General features: G+C 37.1%; 1 protein-coding gene across 1 annotated transcript in view; it reads right to left on the bottom strand.

The window, feature by feature from the left end:
* Positions 1-10,617: 10,617 nt before the first annotated feature.
* The window catches only part of GRXCR1 (glutaredoxin and cysteine rich domain containing 1), a 136,158-nt gene continuing 119,750 nt past the window's right edge, over positions 10,618-27,025 (bottom strand). Inside the window, exons 3-4 of the mRNA XM_004038621.3 lie at positions 20,805-20,870; positions 10,618-10,915 (exon numbers count right to left, since the gene is read on the bottom strand). Coding sequence (XP_004038669.2) covers positions 10,736-10,915; positions 20,805-20,870 — 246 coding nt within the window. The 3' untranslated portion in view covers positions 10,618-10,735. The remainder of the gene's footprint in view (positions 10,916-20,804; positions 20,871-27,025) is intronic.

Below are 27,025 nucleotides of genomic sequence, written 5' to 3'. Positions count from 1 at the left end.
CTCCCATTAGCTTTTACCTCCAGATGTGGTAGCACTAGGTGGTGTCTAAGAAAGAGTCTGGGTTCTAGACATCCTTCTTCCTGCACACATTGTTTACCAGCAATACATGTTCCATTGATAAATAGGATCAATCATTCAGCCAAACAGTAGCTTTTTTTTCTGTGTGATTGATAGCATCTGAAACTAAAAATGGCTTTGTGAAAGAACCATTGTCAACAGAACCATTGCTTTTGCCTTATTAGAAGAACTTTTCTTTTGAATACTAAGATAGCTGTATCAATAGTCTGATATAATGGGGGTGGGAAACAAAAATATGTTGAGCAAAAATATTAACAGTAATATTTAGAGGATCCATTCCCATTTCTAACTTTTGGTTCCCAGACTCAAGTATTCTGACGATGCAAAAATAGTGCCATATATTGTCATTGGTTAAGAGTACATATTGCACCCCAAATCTCAACTTATTTTTTCCCAGACCCCTCAATTCCTTTAATATATAATTACTTTCTTTTTCTAAACCAACATTTCATGGAATAAATACCTTGACTGAAAATGCCTTGATTGCCTACAGGATAAATATAAAAGCCAGCACCTTCAAAGCCTGTCACTATCTAGGCCCAGATTATCTCTACTCATATGTGGTGGGTATTGAATTAAAGACTTCATCCATAAGAACCTAATCACCAAAGAAAGCCTTTTAATTAGATACTAGTATTATTTTCATTAACAATAAGAAAACTGAGGCACAGAAAGTATAAGTTACTTACTTAAAGACATACAGCTAGTAAATGGCAGAACTGGGATTGAAAACCAGAAAGTCAGGATCCAGAGCCTAACCACAGTGATACACTACCTATTACCGTCATCTGTGGGAACATTTGAAGCATACAATGAATGCTTGCCCTCTTCCAGGCTAAGTACTTTGCGCTAAGCATTTTGTTTTCCACCTGCCTGATTCCATAGCTGAGCTATGACTTTCCACCCATATCTTTGCTGTAGAAATCCTAGCTGTTATCAAATACACTACTTTAAGCGAATTTCACCAACAAAGGCTCTCATGTTTATATATTCTGCTCCTTTGAGCATCCTCTAATATTTATAGTCTCCAGCTGTCATCTAATAATCAATAACCTGCATAATACAGTTTGTGTTCTAGTTATCTTTAAGATGACTTATCTTCCCAATCATGATAGGGCCAAAACCATGTCAGATTATATATATTCATCTCCCTCACAATGCGTAATATATTTTTGAACTGAACGTCATGGCTAGTAATGATTCCAGAAACTCTGGGAGTTTTCTATAATTACTTATCACCGTAACATTACTAACAAATTCAAATATTTAATTTAGAGACAAAAGTACTCCTACCTCATGAATAGACTCAAAATTTGTCCCCAGTTCCTATTTTTTGCAAACAGGGAAGGAGAGGAAAATGGGAAGAAGCACACATGGGGTGGGGATTAGAGCTACTGGTAGCTGTTCACATATTTATAACAGCAAAAGAATGTACAGCAACTACTGAAAAGATACAAAGACTGTAGCAGTTTTACCTTAGGGAAGAATATTCTAAAAAACAGTTTGTATTTCTTTTTACTAAAAATAAAGCATGCTATGATATTTCCTTCCCAGAATACAAAAATGTAATGGAAAATGTATTAACAATTCTGTCTCTAGGTAAAATCTACAGCAGACAAGTAACTCAGAACAGACATTTAAAGGTCAAAGCATACATGTAAACTTCACAGCAATAAAGTAGCATCCGGTATTCCAGGAAACAGCACCTTAGATTTTGTACCAGTGCTTCTTCTAGGGTCTTCAAGTTTCACAATGTCTTTATTCATCCAATGAAATGTTCAAAATAGGAATGAAAGCAACCAGCAATTCAGAAGAACAAAAATTAAAAGATTACTGTTTTCTGTTGGTTTTAACTTCATTTACTGCAATAAATCAGCACTGCACCATAGCACCATTTTCTAGATTATGCAAACATTTTGCTTTCTAACTGATTGATGACCTCTATTCTGGGTACTCAGATAACATTTATATTTATATTCCTCCAACAAGGTGGTGCAAAGAAAAGGATTAAGACCACAGAAAATATAGAGAGAGAAAGGTAACAACATCTGGGCACAGAATGCTAAATGAGGCATGTGCAGTGCAGAGAATCAATATGGATTTTCTAGATATTGATTAAAAGTAGGCTCCAGTTTTACTATATATAGCCAATGCTTTTAGGACATCTTATATTCCTCTATGAAAGCTTTGTTCCAATTCAAAGTCACCTTGCCACCAAATCATACATTTTAAATTTTTCCATATATTCTGTGCTAGGTTTAATGGAAGAATTCAAAGACTTCAAAATAGAACCAGAAAAAAGTTTCCATCAGAACAAGTAATCCTTCTTTTCCTAGAGGAATTGTGCTTCAAGACATGGATACTTATACATGAAAAATATTTTTATCTCTATTGACTGGAATTATTATAGCCTGTCAAAGAATGCCCAAGGAAGAAGGTGCTTCTTGGTAGGAATCCACTGCAATCACTTTCAGTAAAGCATTAGTCTGCTGCTGCTGCAGCATGCTCAATGAGACTGTCTGTTTCTAAGTGAAGAAGGTGCACAAAGAGCAACATGTCTTCCAAAGTGATTGAGCCTCCCATTAAGCATGGTCAGCATTAGAAATGCTGGTACCTAAGTGATGCCAGTTGCCGATGAGCCTGAAGGGAGGTCAGAAAGGCAATGATGAATAACCTTGAGCATATCATTAATGATGCCCTTGGTTATTGTCATGGCCACATAAGTTAGCTAAAGCTTTCTTAGCCAACTTAGACTTCACATACTTTCAAGGTTGGTCGACTTTCCCCATTCCCTCTGTGACACGTTCCTTCTGATGCCTCCTGTCTCCTGAATGTTCTCCGACCCAGAGAACCACTCTTGTCTGCTGGTGCACTTCCACTACCAGTAAACAAATTAATATCCTAAGAGTCAGTTTTGTTTCTTCCTAAGTTTGATAGCTGTATAATTGTGTTTATAATTATACATACATATAATTATACATATAATTGTATAACCTAATAACATTAATCTTAAATGTAATAGTTAAGAAAAGAAAGAAAGCTGTTTATTCTATGAAAAATAACTTTGATACCTTGGAAATAACTAATTAAGTCAAATACTAAGAAAAAATACTGTCAAATTAGTCATGGATAAGGAAACTGTAAAAGTTCAGGAGAAATAATCACAAAAATCCAAAACGGTATTACATTCTGATTGCTTTCTAAAAGAGTCGTTAAATTTTCACTCCACTTTGAAGGAGCCCAGAGTAGCTTCTTTACATGTGTTAGGTTTGTGCATGAAAGACCAGATAAAACTTTAATCAATATGCTAATAATTTATCTTTTTAAAAAAGACCTTATGACAGATTAGAAAATAAATATGTATTTCTATTATTTAGGTATATGTCATTTTTTAAGATCCCTCCCTTAACCTTTTTTTAAAATTTATGAGCAAACTCCAGCCCTGATTGCACTACTATATGTCCTTTGCAAACAACCAGCATTGTTGACTTTTGAAATCTATTAAGAATTGCCAAGAGGAATGTACGAAGTTGTAAAAGCATAGAAGCTCAGGACAGACTTTTCATTCTAACTTTATTGTTTATGTCAGGTTTATCTTTGAGCAAGTTTATTGTTTTCTTGACTGCTTGACTGCTTTCCCACTTTATACCAGACATAAAGGCAACTCACATGGACACAGAAGCTACAACAAATTAACATAAATTTCCAGACTTTCAGAGAATTAATTAACACTCTGAATCACAGTTTCTTCATCTATGAAATTATGGGATACTGTGAAGAATAAATGAGGTAACTTCTACAAAACCTAGCAATCAGAAGAATGTTCAACAAATATTAGTTCTTTTTTTAATCTGGCCAATAAAAAGATGTGTTGCTAATGCATAATTTTTGTGTTAATTATGAAATTATTCTATGCCTCATAGTATGCTTTGTCTTTTTTTAAAGTACTTTCCTATATATTTGAATTAATCCCACACTATGACAGTGTGAGGTAAATATAGCAGTTATTATTATTTGCCATATATATATCATAAAACTGAAATAGATAGATGTGAAGTGTCTAAAGCAAGTTATCTCAGAAAGTTAACATAAATTTATGTTTAAATGAGCCTATTCTAAGCTTGTTCTGAGCCTATTACTCTCATTAACTTTTGCAATTCTAGGAGGTATCTGAGTTTATTTTTTTCAAGTTTCATTACTCTTTCATAATGTTCTTCCTTAGAGCCTTACTAATAATCAACAGAAAACACAACACTTTAATCTCATGGCAATGCATACAAAAAAGGAATAAAAGATAAAAATAATTTTTTTTAATATAATTAAGAGTCAAGAAGCTTTTGCCCTCAGAACCCATGGTTTAGGATAGGGCCTAAAAATTAGATTCCCTTGTGCTATTCCAATTCTCCAACCTGATTATTATTACCTCAGACAAGGAGGACATTGAGACTATGTTTGGATTTGCAGAAACGGAGCCAGGGCTCACGTAGTGAGAAAATTTTGAGATTCTACTTAGAATCTCACAACCATGTTGGAACAGTGATGAGAAACTCTCCCTGTTATAAGAAACTCTTTGCCTCTGTAATAGTCCATTTTCCCCCTGCTGATAAAGACGTACCCAAGACTGGGCAATTTACAAAAGAAAGAGGTTTATTGGACTTACAGTTCCACATGGCTGGGGAGGCCTCAGGGTCATGCCAGGAGTCACGGAGCAGCAAGTCACATCTTACATGGATGGCAGTGGGCAAAGAGAGAGCTTGTGCAGAGAAACACCTGTTTTTAAAACCGTCAGATGTCATAAGACCCATTCACTGTCACAAGAACAGCATGGGAAAGACCTGCCCGCATGATTCAGTCATCCCCCGTTGGGTCCCTCCTACAACGTGTGGGAATTATGTGACCTACAAGATGAGACTTGGGTGGGGACACAGAGCAAAACCGTATCATTCTGCCCCTGGACCCTCCAAAATCTCATATCTTCACATTTCAAAACCAATCATGCCTTCCCAACAGTCCCGCAAAGTCTCAACTCATTTCAGTATTAACTCAAAAGTCCAAAGTTCAAAGTCTCATCTGAGACAAGGCAAGTAAGTCCCTTCTGCCTATGAGCCTGTGAAATCAAATGCAAGTTAGTTACTTGCTAGATATAATGGGGATACAGGCATTGGGTAAGTACAGCCATTCCAAATGGGAGAAGTTGGCCAAAATGAAGGGGCTACAGGCCCCATGCAAGTCCGAAATCCAGCAAGTCAGTCAAATCTTATAGCTCTGAAATAATCTTCTTTGACTCCATGTCTCACATCCAGGTCACACTGATGCAAGAGGTAGGTTCCCATGGTTTTGGGCAGCTGCACCCCTGTGGCTTTTCAGGGTACAGCCTCCCTCCTGGCTGCCTTCACAGGCTGGTGTTGAGTGTCTGTGGCTTTTCCAGGTGCATGGTGCAAAGCTGTCAGCGGATCCGCCATTCTGAGTTCTGGAGAATGGTGGCCCTCTTCTCACAGCTCCACTAGGCGGTGCCCCAGTAGGGACTCTGTGTGGGGGCTCCAACACCACATTTCCTTCTGCACTGCCCTAGCAGAGGTTCCCCACGAGGGCCCCACCCCTGCAGCAAACTCCTTCCATACATCCTCTGAAATCTAGGCAGAGGTCCCCAAACCTCAGTTCTTAACTTCTGTGCACCTGCAGGTTCAACACCACGTAGAAGCTGCCAAGGCTTGGGGCTCCCACCCTCTGAAGCAACAACCTGAGCTTTTAGTCATGACTGGAGCAGCTGGGACACAGGACACCAAGTTTCTAGACTGCACACAGCAAAGAGACCCTGGACCTGGCCCACAAAACCATTGTTCCCTCCTAAACCTGCAGGCCTGTGATGGAAGGGAATGCTGCAAAGCTTTCTGACATGGCCTGGATACATTTTCCCCATCATCTTGGTGATTAACATGTGACTTCTCGTTACTTGTGTAAATTTCTGCAGCCAGCTTGAATTTCTCCTCCGAAAATGGGATTTTATTTTCTATTTAACTGTCAGGCTGCAAATTTTCTAAACTTTTATTTTCTGTTTTCCTTTTAAAACTGAATGCCTTTAACAGCACCAAAATCACCTCTTGAATGCTTTGCTACATAGAAATTTTATCTACCAAATACCCTAAATCATCTATCTCAAGTTCAAAGCTCCACAAATCTCTAGGGCAGGGGCAAAATGCTACCAGTCTCTTTGCTAAAACATAACAAGAATCACCTTTGCTCCAGTTTCCAACAAGTTACTCATCTCCATCTGATACCACCTCAACCTGGACCTTATTGTTCATATCACTATCAGTGTATTGGTCAAAAACTTTCTACAAGTTTCTAGGAAGTTCCAAACTTTCCCACATTCTCCTGTCTTATTCTGAGCCCTGCAAACTGTTCCAATCTCTTCCTGTTACCCAGTTCCAAAGTCACTTCCACATTTTCGTGTATCTTTTCAGCAATGCCCCACTCTACTGGTACCAATTTACTGTATTAGCCATTTTCATGCTGATGATAAAGACATACCCGAGACTGGGCAATATACAAAAGAAAGAAGTTTATTGGACTTACAGTTCCACATGGCTGAGGAGGCCTCACAATCATGGCAGAAGGCAACGAGAAGTAAGTAACATCTTACATGGATGGAAGCAGACAAAGAGAGAGCTTGTGCAGAGAAGCTCCCATTTTTAAAACCATCAGATCATGTGAGACTCATTCACTATCATGAGAACAGCATGAGAAAGACCTGCTCCCATGATTCAATTATCTCCCACTGGATCCCTCCCACAACACATGGGGATTATGGGAGCTACAAGATGAGATTTGTGCAGAGCCACTGCTCCTAGCCATATATTCTTATCTCTATTGAGTAAGTAACTAGGAGTAAACTGGTGTTTGGTGTATATTTACCTCATCAGAGGTTTTCCCAAGTGGTCGTACCATTTAACATTCCCATTAGCAATGTAGGAGAGTTCTAGTTACTCCACCTCCACACCACCACTTAGAATTTTCAATCTTTTTAAACAAATTTTAGTCATTCTAAATATTGTGCAGTAATATAACATTGTGGTTTTAATTTGCATTTCTCTAATGACTAATGATGTCATATTTTACTAAATGTTTTTGGCCAGCCATAGCTTCTTTTGCAGGCACCTGTGACCCATTTATTCATTAGATTGTCTTTAGGTTGTCTTTTTATTTTTGGTTTTTCAGAGTTCTTCACATATTCTACATATTTTGGTCCTCTGGCAGACATTTAGGTTGTGAATATTTTCTCCCTGTTATGGCTTCCCTTTTCATTTTCTTACATGTCTTTTGTGAGAACATTTTAATCTTAAAGTCCAATTTATGGTTAGGTGTTTTTGACTTACTTGCCCAAAACATCTTCACCTATCCCAAGATTGTAAAACTATTATCTTGATTTAGCTTCAACATTTAGATCAGGGTTTCTAAGTCTTGGCACTACTGACATTTTGGATTAAATAATCCTTTTCTGAGGCAAAGGGTTATACTGTGTTTTGTAGAATTTTTATCCGTACCCCTGACCTCTACCTACTAGGTGCCAGGAGCAGCAGTGGTAGCAGTGTAGTAGTAGTCATTGTCATAGTCATTTTTTCCACATGGAAATCTAGTTGTTCCAGCACTATCTGTGAAAAGACTTTCCCTTCTCCATTGCCTCAAATTGGCATCTTTCTTGAAAATCAGTTGATCTTAATGTGTGTGTCTATTTCTATATTTTCTAATCATTCTATTGATCTATTTGTCTCTCATTATTTTACTCTACTTGTTCAAAAATATCTAGGTTATTTGCATTTTTATATAAAATTAGATTTATTCGTCAAATTCTACTAAGAATCTGGTGAGGTTTTAATTGAGATTGCATTGCAAATATACAGACCTTTAAAATGTGAAGTCTTTCATTCCATAAACACTATATATTTCTCTATGTATTAGGGTCTCCTATAATTTCTCAGCAAAATCTGCATTTTAGTTTTTGATTTTGAAGTCTTACCCACCTTTGGAAAAATGTATTCCATGTATTTTGTTTTCTGATAGTGCTTTAAATTGGACATTCAATATCCAATTGGATATTAAATTGGAAATTTTATATTTAATTGTGTTTCTTATATATTGCATTTCAAATTTTATATAATGTCCTTGAATCCAATAATTTTATTAATTTCAGTTTTTAGTTCGGTTGCTTATAAATTTTTTTAGATTTTCTACATCCCAATTACATTGTATACAAATAATGAGCTTTATTTTTTCCAATTTTTATGACTTTTTTCCTTGCTTTATTTGTCTAGCTAGGACCTCCATCACTATATTGAATAGATGTGATGAAAATGAATATTCATTCACTGTTTCTGATCTTGGGGAGAAGGTATCCAATATTTTACCATTATGTATGATATTAGCTCTAGCATTTCATATTCAAAGAGTTCCTTTCTATACCGAATTTGCATGTTGAGTTTTACTCTAGCATTTAGTCAAATACTAAAAGATACCATAAAACCATGGAGGTTTGGTTTCAGGAATTCTACAGGCAGCAGCTGATCTCTCTGCTCAACTTTCTGGTCTCTTGGCTATAACTTTCCTCTGCCTGTGTAGGTTAGGGATCAGCCCAGGATTTGGGTGAAATTAATGAGCAGATGTTGGGGCTCCCTTATGTTTGGTCCCCTCATTTCTTGGAAATTTCCCCTCACTTCCAGACACTCTGGCAGCTCCAGATTCCAACCTCTATCTTTTTCACCCAGTAAGACTACAGTTTCTTTATGAGGCATATTCTATGAAAACTGAAAAGTACCTGCAGAGGAAATGCTGGATAAATGTGAGGTTCGTTGTGTTTCCAATCTTTCAGTGAATGAATCCTCTCCTGTTTCTTTTCGTTTGGGGTTGTTTTCTAGTACTTCAACAATTGTGTTTGTTTTTTATTATTTTGTTCAGTGTATATGCGTTATTATCAGGAGGCTTATTCTGCTATAAACTGCTCTACTATTATGAGACAACCACTCCTACATTGGATTTGTTACAGTTCTTCAACTACACACCTTTCCTCTGACCTCGGGTCACCACATATGCTATTTCTCTACCTGAAGCACTATCCTCTTGCTTGTTGACTAACTAGTTTCCAATTTCCCTCATGTCTCAGTTAAAATATCAGTTGCTCGGCAAAGTCTTTCTAATCATTTTCTACCTCATGTAGGTTGGTCCTCCTGTGATGCTTTCCCGTAGCACATTGTACTCCTTTTGTAGTTTTTTTGTGTGGTTTTTTTTTGTTGTTTTTTTTTTGAGACAGAGTCTCGCTCTGTCACCCAGGCTGGAGTGCAGTGGTGCGATCTTGACTCACTGCAGCCTCTGCTTCCCAGGTTCAACCAATTCTCCTGCCTTAGCCTCCCGAGTAGCGGAGACTATAGGCGCTGCCACCACGCCCAGCTAATTTTTTGTATTTTTAGTAGAGACGAGGTTTCACCGTGTTAGCCAAGATGGTCTTGATATCCTTACCTTATGATCTACCCGCCTCTGCCTCCCAAAGTGCTGGGATTACAGGGGTGAGCCACTGCGCCTGGCCCTTTTGTAGTATTATAGGACTCATCGGCTCATATTTATTTGTTGAATACTCCTTACTTCTTAAAGTGTAAGCTCCATGAAAGCAGAAACCATCCCTTACACTAGGCCTAGCTAATTAAAAAGTACTCTGTAAATATTTGTTGCTTTTCAGAAAACCAAGGAGCAAAATATTTTGATTACCTTATCACAAATACTGTGAAGGCAATTTCTAAAAATCATTGATAAGTAAATCCATCCGAGTACAGACATGTATATAGGTAGTCATCAGCCAATAATTACAGCAAATTTTCTTTTTTTGCACATTCTTACTTAGAGTGTGTTCAAACAGTAGAGTGCTCTGGTGTCCCGCTAAGAGGACAATAAAGAGCCACCCTTTTGAATGGCTTTCAAGTGACAATGGCAAAAGCAATTCTATGTAACAAACCTTCACATGTACCCCCAAAGATAAAATAAATAAATAAATAAATAAATGTCCAGATAAGTCTTCTGGTAGCTTTTGTATCAACACCAAGAAATCCACCTGATAACATTATGGTTTATCATTAGGATCATCAGCTTTGAGACTATTCTGCCGCTTAAAAAAAAAGAAACTATTCTACAGCTTAATAAAAATTACTACCTAAGTATAAAGGTGATCATATTTTTTCCACTATCCAGAGCTCTCTTCTTCCTTGTAGAATGTCTAGGAATATGTTATGCTTCTAGGTAGTTGCATTAACTCATCCTAGTCAATAGGGTGAGGTTGCAATAGGCACCATTATCTAGATTTTGTTATTTTCTTTAGACGAGCAAACACATTTAGGGAATCAGACTTTAGATATCTTGGAATGGTTTGGGGTACTCCATTAATTCCAATTAGAAACCAGGGTCTAGCACAGGGCTTGGCACATAGTAGTTGTTAAATAAACATTTATTTAATACATCAATGAAAATGATTGCAGCAAAAATTCACCACAAAGACAATTATAATAAACAAAGTTTATTGATTAATCCATAAACATAACCATTTAAAAATATATATATAAACCAAAGTATTGCCTTTGATTAATAAAATGAGGCTTTTCCTGGGTAGAAGCTCCAATTAACCAGCACAGTTCTTACAACGCTGAAGACCATTTTCATTGCAAGCCGTACACTTCAGGGCTTTGAAAGAGTCTGTGAAGCAGTTTCGAAACACGGACATCTTGCTCCCATGGCACACGGAGCATGGAAGAAAGCCAAAGCCTCCACAAGAGGGACACTCATGTGGATGCTGTACTCTCTGTATAAGGTGGCAGGGGAACAAGACAAAACAGAGGATGTGTTAGCATGAACAACTCAATCAGCCTCCCGGTCTTTCTGAACTGTGAGTGGTCATAAAACAATATTGGCATAATATGGCTATACACTTGAATTCACCTACCATTAATACACATTACACCCAGGAAAGTAATTAGTTGAAATTCTCCTTCATTCCCCAGCCAATGGCCATCTATACCACAGGCTTGGTTTGTAAAGTGGGTAAATTTTAGGTTGAAGGGCACATAACTTCAAGAAATCCATCATATGAAAACATCTGTCTACAAACCAAATAATTCAGAAGCTGGCTTTTTGTATTAAGGGAAAATACTTTAACTTTCCCATTAGTATCATTTAACAGTTTCATGTCTTTGTTTATAGAATAGCATATTAATAGCAAGTCTGGAAAATCAGAAAGCTAAAAGCTGAAGTGTGCAGGAGCCACTATAAACTGAAGATTACTAATTATATTGTACATTTAGAATAATACCTCTTTTTTCAAAGCACTTTGAAATGCATTTTTGTATAGAACCTTCACCCACCCTTACAAGTACACATACAAACACCTTTTTCAGTAAAGACTTAATTCGAGCATCATTATCCTCATTTTATCTTTAAGAAAACAAACACAGAAATTTAGAGACATTTCTGTAAGTCTATTTAGCTTCCCACAGTAGCTATCAACCTTTCTATCTCAAGCAAAGGTAAAGTATCTCTGATAATAGAATGAAAATAGCCCGATAGTGTGTTGAGAGTAATACTTTTAAAATCATTTACATGCATTTCTGTTTGCTTTTCTGAGCATATAACCTTTACTGGTGTCCTCTAGTGGCATCCATCAGTTTAAGGGAGATTAGGTGCCATTACAGAATGAATACAAAGAGAAAATAAGTAAATTGATACTAAGCTTCCGACTTGCAAAAAAGGAATTTGCAGCAGTGTTTGAAACCCTGGCTTTGTGAAGGGAATAATTGATAAAATAAGCTCAGGAAATGTGGATACACACACACACAAACACATACTCAGACAAACATGCTTAACATATTGACACATACATATAGCTTTTCTCCAAAGATTTATAATTGCACATATTAAAGCCTCAAAAATATTCAACCTAAAAGAAACCTGATAAACTGAGTTTAACCCATGATTGCTCAGCACATATAATTATGAGAATTTTTCTCGAGTCAATAATATAATTCTCTCATAATTAGTAACCTGTGGGATGTACTTTGGTATTCAAACATTAGGATCTAATTGATACTTACAAAACATCAATCTAATATTGATATTTTAAGACAATATAAATGGGCATTCTCTGTATATAGCAGGATTCACTTGCAATTATAGTTTGACTTGACTATTATATCAAGATGGCTAAACTCACATAATATCTCATTTCTAATGGCACTGAATCACAGAAAGTAGTTGTTGTCAATCAATCTGAATAAAACAAACAATTAATTTTGTCAAGACTGTAGAGATTTAAAGCTCTTCCAAAAAGATAGATTGAATATGTACAGCAATTTGGTCACTTTGTTAATGGATTTTTGTCATTTCTTTGTGCAAGAATTGACTTAAAAAAAAGGATGCACTGCACTTAAATTTTGTGTAATATTAAAATAGAAAAAAGAAAAACTTTGAGTAAAAACAAACCCAATGATGGAAAAATAGTGTACTTTAAAAGCTAGAGATGAGAAAATTCCTAAGTAGTGGAGTTCTTATCAAATACTAGAAAGAATATAATGTAGACAGATCCTTGTCATTCACTATTGCTATGACAGGAGATTATGCTAAAAATATTTAATGACTTGTACAACAAGTGCATCAAGTCAGAATAAATGCTGGGCTGGCCAAGGTCCTACAATAAGGACCTGCAGGGACCCTGAGTCCAGCCCTTTACTCATTACTGCTAGATTGTAAATAGATCTGAGTTCCTAGTAAAGTAGAGTTGTCAGATTTTGCAAATAAAAATACAGGACGCTCAGTTAAATTTGAATTTCAGATAGACCACAAATAATTTTTGTTTAAGTATGTACTAAATATTGTATGAGATATACTTAAGCTAGAAAATTATTTATAATTTATCTGATATTTAAATGTAAGTGGGCATCCTGCATTGTATCTGGCAAAATTTATAGGTTAGAGTTGACATAGAAGAAAAGAGATATTAATCCATCTTGGGCAATGGCTATTTACCAACCATATAAATTATTTCAATATCTCTTTTTTTTTTTTTGAGACGGAGTCTCACTCTGTTGCCCAGGCTGGAGTGCAGTGGTGCGACCTCAGCAGCTCACTGCAACCTCCTCCTCCCAGGTTCAAGTGATTCTCCTGCCTCAGCCTCCCAAGAAGCTGGGATTACAGGTGCATGTCACCACGCCTGGCTAATTTTTGTATTTTTAGTAGAGATGGGGTTTCACCATGTTGGTCAGGCTGGTCACAAACTCCTAACTCAAGTGATCCACCCACCTCGGCCTCCCAAAGTGCTGGGATTACAGGCATAAGCCACCATACCTGGACCAATTATTTCAATATCTTAATGAGTACAAACATATTTCAATATTTTCAATAACCACAACTGCTGTACCAGTGCACACTAGGTGAATATCAACTCCTGCTATGACCCAAGACACTTATGAATGACCATATTCTTGAATAGCCATATGGTTTTCTCATGAAATATATTTGTGACTACAAGCAAAGAAAAACAAAGCTGGAATGAAATGTTAGTGCTGTGCAGCTTTCTGAGCTCATTGTCTATGTGTGGCACTTCAGACACCAGGCTCTGAGCACACAAAATTCAAAATAGTAACTCAACACAATTAAAAATTATTTTACATAATGGGCCTACAACATGACTTACGAATATTACTTTCAAAGGCTAAAATATCAAATGTTAAATTCACTAATACCAAGAGTCTACTGTTTCTTCATAATTTATCCCCTTGTCAGAACAAATTTCCTAAAATAAACTTAATATATAAATACCAAAGCTACATTTTTATTTCTAAAAATAATCACAAATACAACAAGGCCATTCTAAAATAGGATCCTCAGAGTCTGCAATTCTGTGATTAGATCTCTCTTTCATTCAAAGGATTATTGAGAGGATTCAATGAACTAATTCATGGGACGTGAACAGAACATTGCCTGACACATAGTAGGCACTCAATACAGTTAGCTATTATTAGCCATTATTTTATTAATAAATTCCTATTGAAAGGATTTTTATTAACTGCTACCTTAAGCTAAACTGCTTGTGGTCACATGACACAACCATTTTCTACACTTCTAAGAGTCATTCAGTTTAAACACTTGTTCCATACTTCGCCTTCTGGTTTAAGGTTTTGCCACTGTAAGAAAGGGAGAGTAAATGTGTTTCAATTCATGTGCTATTTCTGTTGTCTTGGAGAATAGTGCTGGAAAGATTCTCGGGCTACTTCCATTCTCAGGAAAAATTAGCTATTTCAGCCATAAACGTAGGAGAGGAAAGGGATGGCTTATATCTTGTGTGGAGTCTTTGCCCCCTTCTCACACCAACCTGATGTGATAGACACCACCGTTTTACAAATGAGGAAACACAGCCTCTAAGCTGGTTTTTAAAAAGTAATTATCAAGTTATAACTAGAAAGTGGAATATTGAAGAGGTCTCTTTATGAGCAAAATCCATGGTCTTCCCTCTATGATAGTAGTTTTCAATGTTTACTTGCATCCATTTTTTCCCAAATTATCTAAACATGAGATCCCCAAATGTAAAGCAGTTGAAAGGATAAACGCTATGACTAAAGCCAAAGTGGTGGTGAGGTGGGTGGGTCTTGAGGCAACCCACTAAAGCTCCCCAGTGCCCCCTCAGCACCCAGGAATCTCATTCTTGCTACATCTTCCAGCACAATTTATGCTATTTATTATTCTAATAAGAATAAATAATTTAGTCATGCCTAGCCGTGTCTTTCAAAGAGCAATTTGTTATACTGGAAGTCTGGTCCTAATTTAGAGGGTTCTGTACAAAGAAAACCCAGTTGGGTTATATTAGATGCTCTTATATTAGTGTTGCTCTGAAGTCTAACCCCTCTGTAGACAGTTTTGCCCACAGATCAAGATAGAAAAAGAGCTAGGAATTTCCCAAAGAACATGGACAAAGTTTGGAGTTGGAGGAATAACTGAATAACTGAAGTTGATGAAACAGACTTCTACTTTACTAATAATATTACTAATTATTAGTAACATTACTAACTAGTAACAAAACAGGCTTCATTACTATTAGTAACTATTAGTAAAAATACTGACTTCCACTTTTTTTTTTTTTTTTTTGAGACGGAGTTTCGCTCTGTTTCCCAGGCTGGAGTGCAGTGGCACGATCTCAGCTCACTGCAAGCTCCGCCTCGCTGGTTCACGCCATTCTCCTGCCTCAGCCTCCCGAGTAGCTGGGACTACAGGCGCCCACCACCCTGCCCAGCTAATTTTTTGTATTTTTAGTAGAGACGGGGTTTCACCGTGTTAGCCAGGACGGTCTCGATCTCTTGCCCTGGTGATCCGCCCGCCTTGGCCTCCCAAAGTGCTGGGATTACAGACGTGAGCCACCGCGCCCGGCCCTGACTTCCACTTTCAATGAAGAGATTGACTGCTGAGGAAACGCTGACCTGCGAGCAATTAAGAATCCAGGCAGACCTGGTTGAGAATAGCACACAGAGTACTGAATCTACAGACTGTGTCTCCTCTCCTCTGAATAGTGGTTTTGGTTGAGACAAGTCACTTTGGGGTGGAGTTCAAGAGAAAAAGAATGAGAAATCACCCTCCACTTTACCTCTTTCTGTTCATTTATTCCTGTGAGTGAGTTTTAAAAGATAGATACTCAGTGAGTGAGACCTTTTACTTATTCATTCCATTCCACAAATATATATTGAGTATTCACTAGCCAGGCACTGTGTAAGGCAATGGGAATATAGCAGTGAACCAGACATTTCTCTGCTTTCCTAATAGTACATCTCAGCCTCACCCCTGAGTCTTGGATAGGTCTGCTCCATATTGCAGTCATCTCAACTAAAGCACACAAAATGTATTGTGTCTCTAACAAAGGACAAAAACGACAAACGACAAAGATAATGGCAGAGTTTATGAATGATTGTGAAATAGACTTCCTTTGTAGCAAAGGAAATTTGAAACTCAAATTTCAAGATGTAAGTTTACCCCCAGTTATGCAATATAGAAGCAGGATGCTAAGATCAAGAGTCTTCATGTCTTCTTTGAGATCAGGAAATGAAGCTCTTATTATTTTTAACCTCAGATCATCAAATCCTATTCCAATAGAGCTTGAAAGTCCGTTAAGTATCCTATCAAAGAGGAAGCAACTTATTTGAGCCTCTGTGACAATACACCTCATTATCCAGATTGTCTATGAAGCAGTATTACCCATAAAACAAATTGTCAGAGTACACGCTTGGCATTATAATCATCTCTGGATGATTCATCTTGGTCTATGTATTTTGTTTTAAACTAGATTCAAAAATTTAATTCAGCAAACGCTTAAATGCCTACTAAACACCCCTCTGCCTGACCAAGCTGCTAAAAAAATAAATAGAATCTTTTCTGATCATCAGTGTTTCCGGCATCCTTAATTTGCAGAGTTGAGAAAGAAGCCACTGAACAAAATGCAGACAAGGGAAATTTGTAGCTCATAATTCTAAATGTATAAGCCTGGATATAGGAGCCTGATTCTTAAACCAGATGGGATGAACTGCCATAAACCTACTTAAATAGATGTTTTTATTTCAGAGAGAAGCAGATGACATGGCCTGATTCCCCAGGTGAATCTATAGGTGGTAGCTATGGCTGTAGCCTCAGAACAGGCTATGGCCACCCCCTTTCCCCCTAGAAAGGACCATCATACAGAGCTATACCTCTCCAGGGAACCTCAGGACAGTCTCTGACAGCTCCAATGCCTTGCACAGACAGTCTATGCCATTTTTGACATACTAAGTGTGTAGCTGGGAATCTTTGCTCGGTTCTTCATGAACAAATAAGTGGTTACCAGCCCTCAGGGGAGAATCAGATTAAGTAATTTTTATAAGCTTTACCAAAAAAAAAAAAAAAAAGGACAGAAAATGGACACTATGTTGGCAATCTCAGTACAAATGGCAGCAAAACTATTTACTCATATCTTCAAAAAAATAACAAGGCAAAGCTTACTTGGAGCTTCTCTGCCATCTGAGATCTTTAATTCAGTGTCTGCCAGAACCAGTGGTATGGTAATATATCTCAGCACTCCCCTGGCTCTCCCTGCATGGACACCAGCAGAATTAGCTATCCATCTTGGTTATTGTTTTGTGAGGACTCCTTAGACCCTTTGTTGCTTCTCATTTTTAGCCTATTTATTAACATAAATAAATATCATTTACCAAAAAGATGGTGGTTTCATTCATCCTTTCAGCCACACATTCTTTTATATAAAATAATAATTTTCTCTTTCTTTTCATCTCTTGAATGCTTTGCCTCCTCCAAAAAAGCTTTGGATGAAAGAGAAGTCATTTATTTATTCCCTCAGAAAATATTTATATGTGCCTGGGATATCCCAATCCCTGTTCTAGGCACTAGAAGTAAATAATAAAAAGAAATGAACATCTGTGTTCACATGGAGCTCACATCTTAGTGGGAGGATTACCTGCAAACTGTCATTTCAGGAACACAGTCCCCATTGGTACAACCAACTCTACTGAGACCAGATCTCCATAGAAGCTATCACATGTGTTACTAGCTTCTGCTGCCTTTGGCCAGCTCCTCATGTTTGAGGCCACTAATAATCTTCATCAACAAATCAGATCGACTCAGTTTCCCCAGCAATTTTCAGTTGGGTGGGATATATGATAAGATTCTTGGTGCACAAAAAATTTGGAATTATTTTCTGACTCCATTTCTGATGGCCCAACCACAGCTGCTAAGCCTCTCTCTTCATCATCACTTGAAATAACTGCTAGAAACTGGAACCTGAATTATGAGGACCAGGAGCGGTCATAAACTACCATGTAGCAACCCAAGTAACAGCAAACTAGAACTTGCCAGGATCTGTCTAGTGTTAGAGCCCTGTGTCAAAACCCAGCCTATTCCCTGGACCTAACATCTTTACTAGCTTACCTCCTAGGAAACTACTAACCCAGGTTTTGTGTCCTGCCACAGTATAGTCAGATTTCCTAGATACCTACATGCCGCTTAATTTGAGAGTCATGGCAGCATAGGTTCATAGTTAATTAACATCATGGGTTTGGAGTCAGACTGATTAGAATCATAAATCAAATACTGACTACCCAAACACTCTTGAGCAAGTGATTTTGTCTTTCTGTACCTCCATTCCCTTGCCAGTAAAATGGGGATAATAAGAGAACTCATTTAGCAGAGTAGTGAGCTTTCAATGATTTAATACATATAAAATGCCAGGAATATATCTTGCTATATAGTAAGGACTGAAATGTTTCCTGCGTCATGAAAATTGAACTCCTACTCTACTGTCAAAAGCCAACCAGAAAAGTGGGATTGGTTTGGATCTGTATTTTGTATCCCTTATCCTCTTTGCATGGCTCTCCCAGTGCTTCATTTCACCTGGTCTCTTTACTTCCTCTTAAACTCCAGCTACCTCTCAGGCAGAGTTCTGGGTTTTCTTGATTGACTACAAATTCTCCACCAGTTTTACTATATCCCAAAGCAGCCGAACATAGTGATGGCACCACAGAGTTCCTATAACAGTAGAAAGCCAATGCCATACCATTATTTTGAACATTAAAAATAACTTAAAATATTTGTGCCTTATTTATGTCATCTGTAGAATGGAGACAGACTTAATGAAGAGAAAAACATCTTCTTTTCCAAACTTTTTGAGCTGATGGAGAGAGAGAGATTATCTACCATGGTACTGTTGATCAAGTTGTAGAATTGAAGAATTACAGACTCAATGGAATAAAAGTTCAGAATAGCTAAATCAGTCATCAATCTGTACAAAGAAAAGCAATTAAGGATATTCATCCTGTAAGATCCTAAAAGATGCTCTTAAACCATAGAATTAAAATAGTATGATATTGATGCAACAAGAAGTAAATAGATCAATGATACTGCATAATACAATTTAAATGAGTTTAAAGTGTGTACAGAGAATAATACACATAAACCAAATTGTTTAAATAAAAAGATATATAATAATGTAAGTGAATGACTTCACAGGATTGGGGTAGTATATGAGAACAGAAAGAAATAAATAGATCCATTCATACAGCTTTTTTAGCTAAGAGGAGTTTTAAGAGGAGCAAGTACACACCCCGATTTAATAGATAAAGAAATCAAGATACTGGCAGGTGAAAGGTTATGCCCAAAGTCACACAGCCAGAAGCAGAGCTGAGGAAGGAGCTAAAAATCTTCTGATTTCCAAGTCATAATACTTCAGAAATTATAAATTATGGAAAAAAGGAAATTTAAAACATTTTACAAAACAAGTTTACTCTCTGTATGTATCGCATGGCTTTTGAATTTAGAATCAGACCATAGTAAATTATTTTGCTAAAGCCCAAGCATTCTCCTCCTGTATAAGCACTATATTTCTGGCCATCATCCTCATTGAACCACAATGTCTAAACATACTCTATTGTTTGTATTACGACAAAAACTGATGAAAAACGATTTTGAGTTATTGCTATAGGTCTGCAGTACATTGAGAGGACATTGTTGTCTCCCTTAGCAAAGTACCTGTAAACAGTAGATACTTAATAAATGTTTGTTGAATGAATGAATCCATTGTTTTCCTTCTGGGAAAGGTCACAATATGAATAAAACATGAATCGTTCAATCAAGGAGCATCTAGTTCATTTGGGACATGAGTCAAATACTAAAAGAAAGGTAATACAAAAAAGACTTTTATAAGGCCCCTAAAAAGAGGGTTATAGGAATTCAAAGGCGGGGGAGATCAGAAATGACTATTGGAAGAACTGATACTGAAGATGGGCCTTGAAAATGGTGGAGGGAAATGAGGAATTGGAACAATATCATTCTAGGCAGACAGAACAACTTGCACAAAGGGATAGTAGTAAGAAAGCATGAGAAGCCACATAGTCCTTTCTTTTATCTAGAGTGGAAGGAATGGTAGAGAATCAGAAATTAGGTTAGCAAAGACTAGAGCAATAATAACCAGTAGTGACATATAGATACTGGATAACCATATGACCTATTTCTCCTGGAAAGTCCTGTTTCACATTTGCTGTCCCAGAACAATTACTAACACATACTTTTCACTCTCAAAGTGTCCCATTCAGGACAATAAAATATAGAATCTTCTTACAAATAGGGAGAAACAATCTGATAAAATAATTTAGCAGTGAGGTAATAAGGGCTTTCTGGTTGCATGTTAATTTTATAAGTATTTGAATAAGTATTTCTCTGATGCTATATGTATGAGCACAGGAATACAAATTAAAATGTGCTTTTTGGAGACACAAGTTTTTCTTTAATCTTTATAAATGATGTAGGAAGCTCTTCTATATGTAGGAAGATCCATGGGAAAAATAAAGTTGTTTCAATGAAAAATTTTAATGTGCATCAAGACTATTTCCTGACTTGAAACACCTCATCAGTGTCTGTATTACAGAGAGTTGGGATCAAATAAAGCTGACCATAACACTCACCTAATAGTATGAGATCATTAGAAGTTAACATTAAAGTCACTCTAGCTGCAACAAACCTAATAACAGAAGATATCAAATTAAAACTGCCACATGTATCCTATTGCATATTTGTAAGAACATGGGGAGAGAGAATTCAATTAGGAAAACTCAATTATAATCAGAATGTGTTTAACATTTTGATTACTAAAACTAAGTTGCTGAAAGCACATTTACCTCAATTTTGGTTAGGATGTCTTGCAGTTCTCCTGATTCATTCATTGACAAAATTTTCTCAGCACCCTATTAACAAGAGAGAGTAGGGAGAAAAATCCATTTTTGTTAGTATTTGAGAAAATAAAGTTTTAAAAGGAAAGCTTAACCCACAAAATACTGAACACAGTTCTTCCCTTTGGAACTGAGTAAATGTACAACTAGGATGCCAAAGAGGAGAAGACATTTTTCCTTACTGCCACATACTCTTCCATCTAGTAAGTCTTACCTCAGGTAAGAGGAGGGCTGCCAGCAGGAGGCAAGCTCCAGGAAACCCACAACAGTTAGGTTTAAGTCCAAATACAGAAAGGGCCAGCATACTCTTCAGGATTGTTTAGGGAGCCTGGAGCCAGTCTACCATCTGGGAAAGGAATCCTTGGAGCAAATTCCCACCCTCGGTTATCTCTACCTTACTCCAAGCAGTACTAGACATGGCCCTCCTTAACAGCCATGCATGTAAAGATAGCAGCAGCTAACAGCAACAATAATGATAATGACTACCAACACTACTTAAGCAGATATTTTGAGTTTGGCATAAATATCATCTCCTTTGCCATAGCAGACTCTATTATTTGCAGATATTGAGCCTCAGTGAGATTAAATAACAATTCCAAGGCCACCCAGAGAAGACACAGAGAGAAAATTTAAACACAGGTAGGGCAGGCACTCCAGAGCTGATGCTTTTAACTTCTAAAACATTACTATGAAAGTGAGAAAGGGGACAATGTGTGTTTCTTCGAACTACTCCATTTTTCTCTCCTGTCCAGCTGCTTCCTACATTCTACCACTCTACTTCCCAACATAAAACCATAGAGAAGGAAGAAGGAAAAACTGGAGTAATTATTTTTAATCAAAGACAGAGACCATGTCTGCCTTGTTGTCACTGTGTCCTAGGCATTCAGCACAGTTGCTGGCTCAGAATAGGTATTGGATCAATTTTTGATCTGTGAACAAGACAGGGAGAAATATAATCCCACACTAAACATTTTTTATTCCTACTTGTGCTAAGCAGGGTGCCAAGCGGGACTCATTTAAAAAATAAAAACGTTCTAGTTCTTATGGAGGTTACTATATACATTTATGTAAAAGTGTATTTTTCGTAAATGCACAAAAAATTAACCCACAGGGTAGAATGAAAAATAAGTGCCAAATGAATAATGAATAAACAAAGATAGGCTAGGAAATCACAACAGGAGGCAAACTGTACTTTATGAGAGTGGAGAAGGCTTTCTGAGGTTGGTGGCGTTTGATCTGGACCTCAAAGACTGGATGAGGCTTCTAAAATAGGTTAAACAGTCCTATAGTATAGGAGTATTTACTTCTTGGTTCCATTTTATTTCAGTCTATCTTGTATAACTTATGTCATCATAATCACCATAAAAAATGTCAAACTGATACATTCAAAAGCAGTATGAACGAACGCACAGGGCTACAGAGAATATGTATTGCTCTCTGAGGCAAGTTATATCTCTTTATTTGTTGGTAGTTGGGCCAGGAATACAGACGTGAAACCTCTAAAGTAAGAACAAAGGTAATGAAAGCACCATGACAACACATTAAAGACTAAATGTAGTAATAACTGGTAACATTTTACTTTTGCTATATTCTATTTCTTTTAAGAGATAGCTAAGTTAAAATGGGAAAGAACTCTGGGGAATTTGATACATGAACTAAAGCAGTAAAGAGAATATATGCCCCCATTTTTCTCAAATGAAAGAAAATTCCCCACAATGACTCCAAACAAAATGAATGTACCAGAAAAGCTATCACACATCTCCTACCTGGCTCTTTTCTTATGGTAGCATTGTGTCTTAGTCAGTTGTTTAGAGTACGATGCATATGCCAAGAAAGGACCCGTCTCAATATTCTTAACTACAAATAACTCTTGCAGCATTACTACCACGGGAGAAGATTCCACATTGCAGTAGAAATGCAGGCTTTGCTTACGTTAAGCAAAGTACTTAAAGGCATAATGGTCACTGATTTTCAAGACACCTGGGTGTCTAGTATACAGGCGGTGTAATGAGTGCTTAAGGTTGGAAAAAAGCTGCTCCATAACAGAGGACAGGCAGCTGAATACCTACTTCCCTCACCCAGCCACTGCTACTCAACACAGCCTCCACAACCCTACCTGCCCTGCCCTCAGGTCTTTCCCTTGGAACCAGGCCTTTGGTCCCCATGCCACATGCTGAGCATTGACAGTAGTCAAAGCCTCCTGTTCCCTACTGGGTCCCATATCTCTGCCCTCTACTTGACCCTGTCATTACCAAGCCTAACAGCAAGATCCTACAGGGGACAAGGAAATCAGATGATCGCCTTCTCTCATCCTAAGTGCAGCAGCAGCAATAGCAGAATAGAGATTTTAGCCTACTTGGCACATTTCAGGGAAACATTACAGATCACTCCCATGCTGAGGTTTGGAGCATTTATCGGGGTAAATCTCAATCTGCCCTGCTTTCCCTGCATTTGCATATTCCAAAGGTCTCATTGCCACACTTTTTCTTATCAAAGACATTCTAATTATTACTTGATCTATAAAGAAACCTCTGTGTCCACAAAAGAGAGTGTATTTCCTTACACATTGACATTCTTAGGAAATTTTCTTTTCCTGGTTGGTATTTGGCTAAGAATGTCAGACATAAGTTTGTTTTTACATACACTCCACCATTCAATTCTATGCTAGTGGAAATTATTTACTCTATTACTTGGCATAGTTTATCAAGACCTCCACGACACCTATGGAAATATTTCTTCCATATTTTTAATTGGTTCAGAATCGATTTTTTCTTAAAATTAATATCATCCTGAAAATAATGATAATAGTAATGTGTTAAGTGCTTTACAAACATGAACTCTTCTAAGGATTGGTGCGAAGTAAGCATTTTTTAAGAAAGGAACTATCTCAGTTTTTTAAATAAAAAAACTAAAGTTTAAAGAGAATAAAGAGCATGCCCAGAGTCTTTCAGTTAATCAGTACAAGGCTTGGGTTGATCTTGAATTCAGGTTGAGCTGACTCCAAAACCTATACTCTTTCCATTGCACCCTGCAAGCTGCCTGCTCACTGATACAGCACAATTGTATTATTGAAAAATGGTACAGAGAACTCCTAGTCTGGGGTATATGAGAGGCTGTGGTTTGAACTCACTGTTGACTAGGTGCCCAAGAAGCTCAAGTGAATTGAAGGCTTTCACTGCAGTGACTCCACGCCCAGAATGAACATGCCAGAGAAGCTATGAAATGTCCAAGTTTTTTTCTTATAAATCTCAGCATTGCATCTTATTCAGTTATTTAGAATAATTGCATATGCCAGGAAAGAACCTATCTCATTACCCTTCAATACATGAAAAAACTCTACCTTGCTCAAACACTTTACAACTTAAAATTCAGAGCAGTGAGCTGTAACATGTGAACAAGACACGGCTTTACATTTATGTGACAAACTTCACAGACGAAGATAAGGTAATCTATTTAATTTTTCTTTATCTATGAATCACCAAGGAAGAAATACACATTTCAAGGAATAAAAAAAGGTAGGAAAAGAAATCAGGCCTCTGCCAACTAAGATTGCCAGAAAAACACTTACCACATGACCTATGAATGTGTAAGTGTGCTACCGTACTCATTCATGCATTTATCCATTCATTCAACATTATTTTGAGTCTCCATTAGGGATTAGGCACTGTGCTGTGTTAAAGCTATACAATAAGCAAAAAAGCCACACATGCACACACACACACACACACACAAACAAACACACAACTGCTTCCTGTTACTGAGGAAATGTACTTTTGGGGGAGACAGACTTTACACAAAAGATTACACAAATAAATGTAAACTTATTTATAATTGTTGAAAATAGTACAAAAGGGGCATGCTACAAGATGCTAAGAACACAAATAGTAAGGCAAATTTAATAAAATTTTTGGTTAAAAATTTTTCGTTAAAGGAGAAGGCTGTCTCCACAAAACAATCATTAAGTTTTTATCTTTAGCAAGAATAGCAGTTGACCAAGCACACAGAGAGAATGAGGGAGGGCAACTAATAGGGACAATAATGCTACCAAATATTATTATATGTACATGTCCTTTCGTAGTCACCATTTCCCTCCATTCAAGATCAGAGGAAAAGCTATGTTCAATAAAACATCCTAGCAGAGTCTCTGCATAGCAGTTTGGGTTGATGCCCTGGAAGGAACATAGGTGAGACAGCATGCCATGGCATAAGCAATCTATTTTACACAATAAGCTAAAGAAAACAATAAAGGGATATAAATCAGCTTGTATTTAGCATACTCTGTTAGGTCTTAGGGAAGAATTGCTAAGTCAAGAGTTTCTAAACACTATTATCAAAAAAGAAAACAATCAAACATTTAAGTAGTTTTTCTCAAAATTTTTAAAGCCACACAGATTTTAGCTATCTGTGTACGGATATCCAGGCTCTGGAATTCCACATGGGACATCAACATTTGAAACTATTAACTTGAACATTTCTGAGGAGCCCAGAAGGACTAAAAATAAAGTTGACATTAACCAAAAAGAAATATAAATTTTAATGTATATATACACATATATTTATATGTGAATGCACATATATACATATATAATATACAGTTTTATTTTATTTTAATTTATATTTAGTCATAAACCACCTCATCTTACTAAGAAAGTAGCTTGCAATAAAAGATCTATACCATAGTATAATAAAATAGAAATTTAATGGAAATTTATAGGAAATACTCTAAATAAATCTCAAAATGGTAGCTATGGGTGAGCCTTAAATTTGATTCTGAGTTAGCTTTTTAGATGAAACAGTTTTCTAAGCACAGTAGTCTAAACAATATAACAATATCTTGCATAAAACTTCAGATGGACTGGTTGATATAATAAATAGTATTCTTGCTTTTTTGGTAACCATAAAAATATTGTTTTCAAATAAATGTTATTACAGAAATGGCTCCTACATCCAACCACTACCAGTTTTTATCCCTTCTTCTAACTTAAACCAGGCTCCTTTTCCCTCTCACTTAACTGCTTCCCTGCCATTTATTTATCTTCTGTAAAGATAAATAAATATTATTGTTTACCTCATACTACTTGTTAGAGTATCTTCTAGTGATTAGAGTAAAACCCAAACTCTTTTTAGCATGGCCTACAAGTGTCTTCACTATTTGATTGCACCAATATTCTTAGCCCTGTCTTTTGATATAATAAGCTTCTCATACCCTGAATTTCTCTCCTTCTCCTGGACGTCCTAGGTCCTTGCATGAGATTTTATGCCTTTACACATGCTCCATTTTTTTCCTGATATTTCTTCTATCTTTCTGCCACCACCTCTTGGGAAACTCCTATGCATCCTTTCAAACCCAATTTAAATGTCACCTGCTCAATAAAGCTTTCTTTATTTTCACAGACAAAATCAGTCAATTCCTTCTTTGTGCTCTCAGATCACATTTTGCTCCACTGCACAGCAAGTCCAGTGGTGATTTCAGGGGCTATGACTTCTTCGGGCACACAGCATTTTGTGTAGTGCACCATAGATAATCAATCAATAAGTATTTGCTGTATTAACTTATTCAGAGTTTTTGGAGTAAACACAGCATTCAATTCCAAGTGGGTGTTTCTTTTAGTGATTGATGATTTCAAATAGAAAAACAAGCCAAGGCACATCAAAATGCACCTTTGTAAAGTGGTAGGGACCAAGCTGATGTGATGTGACAGTAAAAGGCCAGATACATAGAGGAGTGAGAAGGATGAATACTATATAAATGACTTCTATCGCTTCTCTCAGCTGGGCATTTAATGGGAACTGAAGAGCAAACCACTGGAGGCTGCACTCTCTGATGAGGACCAGGAGCGTAAGACTCTTTAGTACTGGCTGATAAAGGATCCTTCTGCTATGTAATCAGGAGAGCAGATGGCAGGGCTGACATTGAAGGAGTTCGACCCGCACCTAGCATGATGCCTGCCAAAAGATGTGCTCCGTAAATGTCTGTTGCTGTGACTACCATGCCCATCAAAAATGGGAGGTTTCATCAACTCTGCCTGGAGATGGGCCACCTGAGCCCCACCAAAAAAGAATTTATTTTGGAAATCAGCTCTGGATCTTTTCCAGTGCATGACCAGACCCCATTGAGTCCCTGGAGTTCTGTGCCACTTAGGCCTGGAAAATGTTCAAGGCAGGTGTAA

The sequence above is a fragment of the Gorilla gorilla genome, chromosome 3 (genome assembly GCF_029281585.2).
Source record: "Gorilla gorilla gorilla isolate KB3781 chromosome 3, NHGRI_mGorGor1-v2.1_pri, whole genome shotgun sequence".
Classification (NCBI taxonomy): domain Eukaryota; kingdom Metazoa; phylum Chordata; class Mammalia; order Primates; family Hominidae; genus Gorilla; species Gorilla gorilla.
Note: the sequence above shows the minus strand (reverse complement) of the source record. Positions and strands in the feature narration are given on the sequence as shown.